At 45.8% G+C, this 10,299-nt stretch overlaps 1 protein-coding gene across 2 annotated transcripts in view; it reads left to right on the top strand.

Moving 5' to 3' along the window:
- Positions 1-9,577, top strand: part of LOC107572373 (excitatory amino acid transporter 2-like) — a 66,080-nt gene extending 56,503 nt beyond the window's left edge. Inside the window, exons 9-11 of one of the 2 annotated variants that reach the window (XM_016258808.1) lie at positions 3,340-3,474; positions 3,636-3,867; positions 9,353-9,577. In XM_016258808.1, the coding sequence (XP_016114294.1) occupies positions 3,340-3,474; positions 3,636-3,867; positions 9,353-9,427 (442 nt within the window). In that variant the 3' untranslated portion in view covers positions 9,428-9,577. The remainder of the gene's footprint in view (positions 1-3,339; positions 3,475-3,635; positions 3,868-9,352) is intronic. The other variant, XM_016258810.1, reaches the window with a different exon arrangement.
- The last annotated feature ends 722 nt before the right edge of the window (positions 9,578-10,299 follow it).

Genomic DNA, 10,299 nt, shown 5'->3' on the forward strand with positions numbered 1-10,299 from the left:
TAAAATAAACGAACACAAAATGAAAGTAAAGCGGCAGCCCCTCGCGGACAACTGCTGCACACAAAACGCAACATAAAATCCAGGCCTGGTCCTCTCTCGTCCAACACTGTCATCACTCCTCCTTTTATCCTTTCCGAGCTCCTCCGTGGGACTCGAGACCGGTGAGTGGCGCAGGTGGAGCATTAGCATTTACTCCACTGACCTCGCTCCATTCCCACGGCTCTCGGCCCCGCCCCTCTCGTCACACACCCCCATCGCCCCTCGCAGGCCGGGGGGTACCCATGAGACTGAGCTCTACTCCCCCCTCTGGGGGAGCCAATCACGGCGGCCGCAGCGTACCTGGGGGCTTCCGGAGCTCCTCCGTGGGACTCGAGACCGGTGAGTGGCGCAGGTGGAGCATTAGCATTTACTCCACCGACCTCGCTCCATTCCCACGGCTCTCGGCCCCGCCCCTCTCGTCACACACCCCCATCGCCCCTCGCAGGCCGGGGGGTACCCATGAGACTGAGCTCTACTCCCCCCTCTGGGGGAGCCAATCACGGCGGCCGCAGCGTACCTGGGGGTAAGGACAGACAGACGAGGCGAGAGAAAAGGAGAAGGAAGGATGAGGAGAGACAGAGACGAGAAAGGGGAGAGAGACACACTGCCACTCGGACCTCCACCAGCTTGGTAAACTCTTCCGCGATGCCAGGCGGCGGCACTGGACAGCCCTCGGTGGATGTTCGGTTCGGGCAGCTGGCAGGAGCCCCCCGTTCCCTGCTCCTCCCCATCATGGTGGATGGCAGCAGGCTCCGCTCCCTCACGGATGGCAGCCGTCCCTCCACAGCCCAGGTGGCCGGCAGCGAGTTTGTCCGCCCCGAGCCTTCATGGCGGAAGACTGCTCTGCCATGCTCGATGGCACCTCGTGTTTGTTTACTTTATTAAAGTCTTTAAATGTTTGCCGGTTCCCGCCTTCTTTTTCCTGTGACTACGAACTTTGTTACATTGGTGCCGAAACCCGAGAGGAAGGAGGGACACGCTGCCAGAGATCCCTCGCCACTGTGGTGAGTCCTGGCAAACATTTAAAGACTTTAATAAAGTAAACAAACACAAAATGAAAGTAAAGCGGCAGCTACCTGGAGGACTTAGGGGCCGGCTGAAACACGGGAAGGCGCCGCGCTCCTGCGCGAGGCTCGACGCGCCGGCCTTGACATAGTCTTGGCATGGGGTGGAGGGTGCCCTCAGTGACAGGCAGGCTGAGGCACAGCCCGTGGCGGAACGGTGGCAGGTGGAGGATCACGCCGAGGCAGGATATGCTGGATGGCCTCAGTCTGTCTTTGTACTGCCGAGACCTTGCTGGGCGAAGTCCTCGACATTGTTGCTGAATAGCCCAGCCTGGGAGATGGGAGCATCGAGAATGTCACTTTGTCAATGTCACTCATCTCAACCAGGCTAAGCCATAGATGTTGGACCACAAGAGTGGACATAGCCTTCCCGAGGGACTGCGCCGTGACCTTCATCGCCCGGAGGGCGAAGTCAGTCATCATGCACAGCTCCCGCATCAACCTCGGGTCGGTACTACCCTCTTGCATTTAAGTGCCCTGGCTTGGTGGACCTGCAGGATTGCCCTGGCATGCAGGGCAGAGGCAGCTTGGCCCGCAGCACTGTAAGCTTTGGCGGTGAGAGCCGCCATCAGTTTACAGGCTTTAGACGGGAGTCGAGGACAATTTCTCCAAGTGGCGGCGTTTTGCAAGCAGGTGCACAGCAACTGCACTTTCCACCTGGGAAATGTCAACGTACTCATTAGCCGCTCTGCCTAGGGAAGACGAGTGGCTTCAGGCCGAAAAAAGGGGCTGTCCACAACTTTGTCCGCTCCTTATGCACTTCCGGGAAAAGCACAGCCGTCACTTCCGGGTCCGATTCGGCGGTGGCGACAACGCCCTAGGGAAGCCTTCATCTTGAGAGGACGATCGCCCATCCTCTGATGCTGCTATCGACTTCTGATCCTCTATCGGCGCGCCGAATGACACGTTGGGCACACCGTAAGATGGCACAGCAGAATCACTGGGGAGCCGCAGAGAACAGCTGTTGTGGGAGGAATGAGAGGTCCACGGGGACTGGCCCAGCGGAGAGGCTCTCACTGTAACCCTCAGATCGCTCCCAGAGCACTAGCCGACGGTTCTCTGCTCATGGCAGAGAAGCCAGCGCGGGTAGTGACAGAGGGAGACCCTCCCATCCCCGTGAGGAGAGAGAGGCTCGATTGCAGCGCTGCCAAGGTCACATGCTCACAGTGAACGCATAAACCATCCACGAACACAGCTTCAGCATGCTGGATGCCCAGACACCGAAGACAACGATCGTGGCCATTGACGGAGGATGGGAAACGACCGCAACCAAGAGGACATGGACGGAACGGCGTCTTTAAAAAGACGCGAGCCGTCCGTGATCAGAAACTGCTCTTTTAGATGAAGCACCCAGGGGAATCGCTGAATTAACCGGGACGCCGCTGATTGTGCCATAACGCCACCCAGAACAGCCTCTTCTTCTAGCAGCAGAGAGAATTTGCCTGGTGAATCTCGAACTGTGTTCATTCACTCGGCTCCAAAGCAAAAATCTGATGAGTGGATGCACCTGTCGTTTATTTATACCCGTGCACGGGGAGTGGCTCAGCATGCAAAATCCACTAGCCAAATTTCATTGGCGTTTTCTCTTAATCAGAGAGAATTCGGGCTCCCAAGTAAGACCCCATATGTTGTCACAACATAACTCGTAGTGACCGACAGATAGGGAACTAGGGTTATATTCGTGACATAAACATTTTACTTAGATACTAGATATGATGCTGACTGCCATAATGATCAGTGTTGTTTGTCACTTATATGTAACAAAAATTTTGTTAAGTAATCATAATCAAGTAATCATTTACATAATGACATTACATAATGTATATTTTGAATACAGTACAACAGGTGGTTGTACAACATCTGGTACAAATGGTCCATTTCAGTTTAATTTTCATTTTACTACTGTTCTTCCAAAATTGATGTACCACATTTCTTGTATTCTAAAAATACAAGACTATTATTATACATGTGAATGTGTATTGGAGAATCGACTGGCTGTTGCCCAGCCTTTTGAGGCCACCCGATGTCTAAGCTTAGGTGCTCAGTAACTTGTTTGGCAAAATTCAGAACATATTTGTCCTTTTTAAACAGTAGGCTGTTATTTTAGAAAAATAACTTTCTTTTCTTTAAGTTGTTCTGGACAAGATTGTCTACTATTGTCTACTACTTTATGTACTTTATGTAGTTTATGTGTAAATATGAATGAAACATAAGTGCTTGCATTCCCAAAATGTAGTCTTACAGCAACACTTGCCAGTGTCGGGGCGGCGAGTATCCCCAGTGCTGGACTGGTCACCATGTTACTCATTCTGACAGCCGTTGGACTTCCTACTCAAGATATCAGTCTGCTAGTGGCTGTTGACTGGCTTCTGTGAGTATTCTGAATCTAGACTTATTTGATCCAGATTGGGACTTGTAAATGTTAAATGAAAGCCTTCCCTGAAGCTGTCACTGTCATGTTTAAGATTATCCTACTCTTGTTCAGGAAATATGTGACTGCTAAACAAAGCATTTCATCTTTTTTTCCCTCAGGGATCGTTTCCGTACCTCAGTTAATGTGGTTGGAGACTCATATGGGGCTGGCATCGTCTACCATCTGTCCAAGGCAGAGCTGGATGCTCTGGACGCCCAACATGCGAAATCTGATGACATAGAGATGACCAAGACCCAGCCCTACTATGATGACCTCAAAAACCATCATGAAAACAACTCCAACCAGTGCGTCTATGCTGCTCAAAATTCTGTCTTATTAGATGATTGCAAGGTACAAGTCACGCTAATGACATAGAGACAGCTACATAACACATCCCTGCATGTCTCTTTTCTGATATCTTTTGCATGTTAGCATATATGTATATACACAAACATTTATGTGTGTATGTACACATATATGGTAGCTACAGTATAATTGCATATGTACTCATTTCTTTGCTTCTTTTCTTGGAGCATATTTTGAGCATACTGCAACATAATACTGTATGTTTTGCAGTGCATCAAAATATACATCAAATCAAATAATTCATGATTATTTTTACCATTAACTGTGCAGCTAGCAGCTTTTTCCTACATCAGTTATTTAAATATTATGTGCAGAATGTGCAGTTTAAGTTCAGTTGAGATCCATGAGTTTAATAATAAACTACAAGCTAACCCTATGAAAGCACCTTTCCACCAGCAGGCCGAATATTCAAAGCATGGTGTGGAATGGTCCCAGTTGCATTTCCGCTTGAGCATGATATGAATGCTAACCATGCTGCGTAAAACCTGCAGTGACGTGATAATGTGTTTGTTACGAAGAGCGCTTCTCTTACTCTCTCTTCGGGCCACCAGAGGGCTCCGTCACAAGGGTACTAGTTTACTCCCCGCACTACATTTCCCATCAGCCCTGTACCTGTCACTAATCATTCTCACACACCTGTTCCCTATTACGTTAGACTATTTAATGAGCTCTTTCACCCAGATTCTCTGTGAAGTCTTGTTTTGCCTTGGTGAACATCTCTGAGCGTTATTCCGGTTACAATGGACTGCCTTCTGTTATTACCTCTGCCTGCCTTTGTCTTTTGTTGATTTGCTGCCTGCCCCTTGGACTTGTGCTCTGGATACTGGACTATCGACTTTGGATTGCCGCCTGCCCTGACCTAAGACTGTCTCAGTTTCTGAACGTTATCTGCCTGCCCCGATCTCAGGTCTGTCTATGATCACCATTCTGTCTGCCCTACGATACTGCCTAATCTGTGTCTTGACCTCTGCTTGTTTGATTAAGTTTCAAATAAAACTGCAAATGGATCCCAGCCGTGTTGATGAATCATTACAGAAGACTTCGCCACAACATGATCCAGCAGCGATCTATCATCTCTCTTCAGAGCTGTCTGCGCAAGCGACACAACTAGCCACTCATCATCATCAGCTGCAGAGGCTCACTGCACTCACGGAGGAATTAGTCAAGACGTTACAGACACTGCACGTTTCTCCATCGAGCTCTCTGTGCCTCCAACTAACGCTGCAATAGCGGTCACCTCAGCACAAACCTCCAACGTGAGTCCCCGCCTAGCTTTCCCTGAGAAGTATGACGGTAATCCAGCTCAGTGCAAGGGGTTTCTTCTCCAATGCACCCTGTTCGTTAATCAACAACCAACCCTGTATGCAACAGGAGGGGGGAGGATTTCCTTTGTTTGTTCTCTACTCACTGGTAAAGCACTGGAGTGGGTGACAGCAGTATGGAAGGAGGACAGATCTCCTTTTCCCTCATTTACAGTCTTTCTTCAACGTTTCCGGGAGGTCTTTGATCATTCAAGGGATGGTCGGTGTGCAGATGAACAGTTGCTAACACTAACCCAGGGGAGGAGAACTGCGGTGGAATATGCTTTGTCCTTTCGTACGCTCACCGCACAAACAACATGGACCGAGGATCCTCTGAAGGTACATTTCAGGAAGGGTTTAAGTCCTGAATTACAGACAGAGTTAGCGTGCCGAGATGAGGGGAGAACTTTAGATCAGTTTATTGAGCTCTCTATTCAGATTGACAATCTTCTCAGATCACAACGCCCCTCGACAAGGACAACTACTATGACTGTTTCTGACACCCACGAACCCATGCAGGTCGACGCCTATCACCTCTCGCCTGAGGAGAGAGATTGTCACATTCATCACCGTCTGTCTCTATTGTGGGGAGCCAGGCCACATGAGACTGTCATGCCCCTCTAGCTCTCGCAGAGACCCCCACTACTCGGGTGAGTGTCCCCATTCTAGCTCTCAATGTTGATAACCAGAGGCGGACAAAGTACTCAACTCCATTACTTGAGTGAAAGTACAGATACTGCTGGCCAAATATTACTCCATTACAAGTAAAAGTTGTAAAGACAGATTTTTACTCAAGTAAAAGTACAGAAGTACTTGCTTTCAAAAGTACTTAAGTACCAAAAGTAAATTTCCTTTTTTTATGTCAATGCACTGTTTTATTGTTGTACGAAGTACTTGCAATACTTCTGAAGCAACTTAGAATGCATTACACAAAAAAAAAAATCAGTCATAAGTTCCCAGAAAAAATAATACTCAAGTAAAGTACAGATACTCAAAAAGTGTACTTAGTTACTGTCCGCCTTTGTTGATAACTGCATTACTGTTCCAGTCACCATCACTCTTCCTACAAGAGCTGTGTCCGCGGACGCGCCATGCTAGACTCTGGGGTGGCTGGGAATTTTATGTCATTGGATTTTTCTCAAGAATGCAGTATCGCTCTTCTAGAATGTCTTTCTCCTTTGGCAGTTGAGGCGGTTGACGGGCGACCACTGGGCACAGGAAAGATAACTCGCATGACAACGAAACTTAGTATGGCAACGGGAATTCTTCATCAGGAGACCATTCAATTTTACATTTTCAACTTCTCATGCACCCATCATTCTAGGATTGCCGTGGCTCCGCAGGCATAACCCAAACATCTCCTGGCAGGAATCTGAGATAATCAGCTGGAATGAGAGCTGTTTTCCCCGTTGTGTTCAGAACATCTCTCCCCTTCATCTTCTAACTGTTAGCGTTACAGATACTGACTACCCGGGGCTCCCCAGTGTCTATCATGATCTAAGTGAAGCATTCAGCAAATCCAAAGCCTCTCAACTGCCTCCTCACAGACCCTCCGACTGCGCTATCGACCTTCTGCCCGACTCTAGTCCCCCGAAGGGCCGCATATTTCCCCTGTCACAACCAGAATCCGAAGCCATGAACAACTACATTCAAGAAGAACTGGCTAAAGGCTTCATCCAACCCTCCACTTCACCAGTGTCCGCAGGGTTTTTCTTTGTTAAGAAGGAGGGCGGTCTCTGTCCTTGCATCGATTATCGTGGCCTCAATGAGATGACTGTTAAATTTCGTTACCCACTACCCTTAGTACCCTCTGCACTGGAACAGCTGAGAACTGCCAAACTCTTCACCAAGCTGGATTTTATGCAGTGCATATAATCTCATTCGGATTTGGACGGGTGATGAATGGAAAACTGCGTTCTCCACGACCACTGGGCACTATGAATATCGGGTTATGCCCTTCGGCCTAGTCAACCGTCCATCTATCTTCCAGTCATTCATCAATGACGTCTTCAGGGACATGCTCAACAGGAATGTTATCATATACATTGACAATATTCTGGTCTATTCCGAAACCCTCGAGGAGCATATCCAACATGTTAGGTCTGTTCTCAAACGCCTAATCCAGCACCAACTGTACGCCAAAGCAGAGAAGTGCGAGTTTCATCTGACATCCCTCTCTTTCCTGGGCTACGTGATTAGTCAGGAGGGAGTAGCCATTGATGAGAACAAGGTCAATGCAGTCCTAAAATGGCCACTACCATCTACTATTAAGGAGCTGCAACGTTTCCTGGGATTCGCCAGCTTCTATCGTCGCTTCATCAGAGGTTTCAGCTCCGTAGCTGCTCCTCTCACAAATATGACAAAGAGGGGTTCTAGTCGTCTTCACTGGTCACCTATTGCTCGCGAGGCGATTCACCACCGCTCCCATCTTACACCACCCTGACCCCAGTTTCCCATTCATAGTAGAAGTTGACGCTTCCAACATCAAACTAGGGGCAGTGCTATCACAACGTCTGGGCTCACCTGCAAAAATGTTTCCATGTGCTTATTATTCATGCAAACTCAGCCCAGCGGAGAGAAATTATGATGTTGGTGACAGGGAGTTGTTGGCCATTAAAGCTGCACTCGAGGAATGGCGTCATTGGCTGGAGGGAGCAAGACATTCGTTCACTGTTTTAACCGACCATCGTAACCTTGAGTACTTGAGAACGGCTAAGAGACTCAATCCACGTATAGCCTGATGGTGGAAAACAGGCTTTATTCAGCTCTGATGTATTTATGATACTGATGCTTTATTGAGTGATTCAGTTGAAGTAATTATTAAGTTTACATAAATTCGCTGATAATCAAGTTTGAGAACATCAGCAATTAAGCACTGCCTGAGACTAAACAAACTTTCAGGGGAATTAAGAATGAAAGAGAAGACCCGTCCTCCTGAGTAGACACATCTTCATCTTTTAGTTTTGAATAATTTACAAAACAGACAGTTAGACCCATATCGTTCTTGTTTTTTTCTTGGTGCATAATAGACAGAAAATCTGCTCCTGTTTTCTGCTGTCTGTTGTGCTTGCATGCTCTGGATGCAAACAATAACTTAACAAAAACTAACCCAGTTTATCTAAAAATGCAATCCATTGTAGAAGCCTTGCAAAGTAACCACTCATTAATGCTTGTACTGTTGTTGTACCTTGTTATTTTTATTTATTTTTAATGAAAAAAAAAATGACTGTTTAGTTGAATGTTATAGAGCAGTCTGTGTATTTGTCATTGAAAAATATCATACCGGTAAATGGTCAAATGGCTTTAGTGTCAAGGTCTATATATCTTGGAGCACAGAATTCTAAATGACAGAAACAAAAGTATTCATCACTATGCAATGTTGTATAGTAAAAATTAATCAACTGGATTTATATTTCCTGAATGAAATGGTCAAAAGCAGAAGAGTGTCAGAGGAATAGGGTAAAGAGAAGAGACCCGGCTGGCATCATTTGCTGAAGTAAACACTGATCACAGGCATTCATTATGACATCAGCACTGGCAGTTAGATTGTGAATTTTATAAGTGTACATTTTAAACATCCACGTCAAGAATGATGCATGTAAAAATAACTATAACCGTAAAGTAAAAAAATAGTTCTAAATCTAAAAGAATCTGGTCTTAACCATTATCTCCCAAACAAAATCTCACTTGGTCTGACAGTGATTGATCTTTTCTGAATTGTTAAAATATTGGTGTCTAGGATGCTGTAACCAGAGAGTGTAGTTTACACTGTTTGTCATTTTTAAAAGCTTAGTGTGCTGTAAATGAATTGTGCTCATAAACTGCTGTTGAGATGATATTCTCACTTGAAACGGAGTAGATGCGTTGAACCTGAAACATTATTATCAGTCGATACATCACAGCAACAAGCATATAGTGGAGTCTACACCACAACAATAATGGTAACAACACAAAGGAACAATACAAAATTGTTTCCGCTATTGGGATCACTTTCAGAACTGAAAGGGAAAACAGCCATCCATCCTACCTTTACATTTTTAAAATCAAAATATCTTTTCTGTTACATTTGTACATTTGCTAAAAGTCTTTGCTCCAAAGCTCCAGAGAGATCTTACATTTACTGTTGAACATTCACATGGATATGACCTCAAATCTGTCAACTCTTTCAGGTAACCTTGGCAGCCACAAATGGCTCAACTGCGGAGTACACACTCGTTGAGGAAGAACCTTGGAAAAACAATTAATGCAAGCACACAGACCCCGGCTCCAAGAGAGAGAGAGAGAGAGAGAAAAAGCAACCTATATTCATGCACATAGAACAAATGGGTTTTGTAGTTTATTTCTATGGTTTCTATTCTTTTCTAACATGTTTAACAATATTATATTGTCTCATGTAACACAAGAATATGAGGCCAAAAGCTCACACATGCAGCTGACATAATGTTATTGAGGCAGTTACATAAATTATTTGTGATGCTAATAAATATATACATAAACTTCCAAACATATGTATTTTGAAAAGGGGTGAAAAATGTGAATTTTTCAGAGGGAGAACAGACAGATAACAAAGCTTCTTACAGAGCCATCGCCCACTGCTTATATGAGAACATGACAGAAACCTGCTCGTCTGCCTCTAGTTCCTTCGCCTTACACTATGACCGCTGAACTACCTTGCACGACACCATAGCACCTCTTGGGCTGAACAAATCTCACAACCACTTCTCAAAAGGGTAATCTAGTGTTGCTAGGATACAAAAGTGGGACGGAGGCGACTGCACACAGATGGAAGGTAAAGCACAAGTCGTGTTTATTTGGAGACCCTCCTCCTCTGGAGCTCCTTTTATCACAGTGCTCACTGGAGTGGGGTTTTTTTCTCTATTCTGTCAAGGAAACGGAAGATAGGGTGTTTCTCATATATGTATTGGTGAATCAGTGGCACAATAGCACAAAAACCTTTCAGGCACATTCAGGCCATTATATTTACCATTCCAGGTCTTACATGAGCTCTTTGTGTCATTCAGAAGTACTGAAATATGCAATGCATGCCTTACATTTAGTTCATTATAAAGCACAAATTGTCTATTTATGTTGTACAACCAAAACAACACTTGAACAC

Source organism: Sinocyclocheilus grahami, unplaced genomic scaffold, assembly GCF_001515645.1.
Source record: "Sinocyclocheilus grahami isolate Dianchi unplaced genomic scaffold, SAMN03320097.WGS_v1.1 scaffold1740.1, whole genome shotgun sequence".
Taxonomy (NCBI): domain Eukaryota; kingdom Metazoa; phylum Chordata; class Actinopteri; order Cypriniformes; family Cyprinidae; genus Sinocyclocheilus; species Sinocyclocheilus grahami.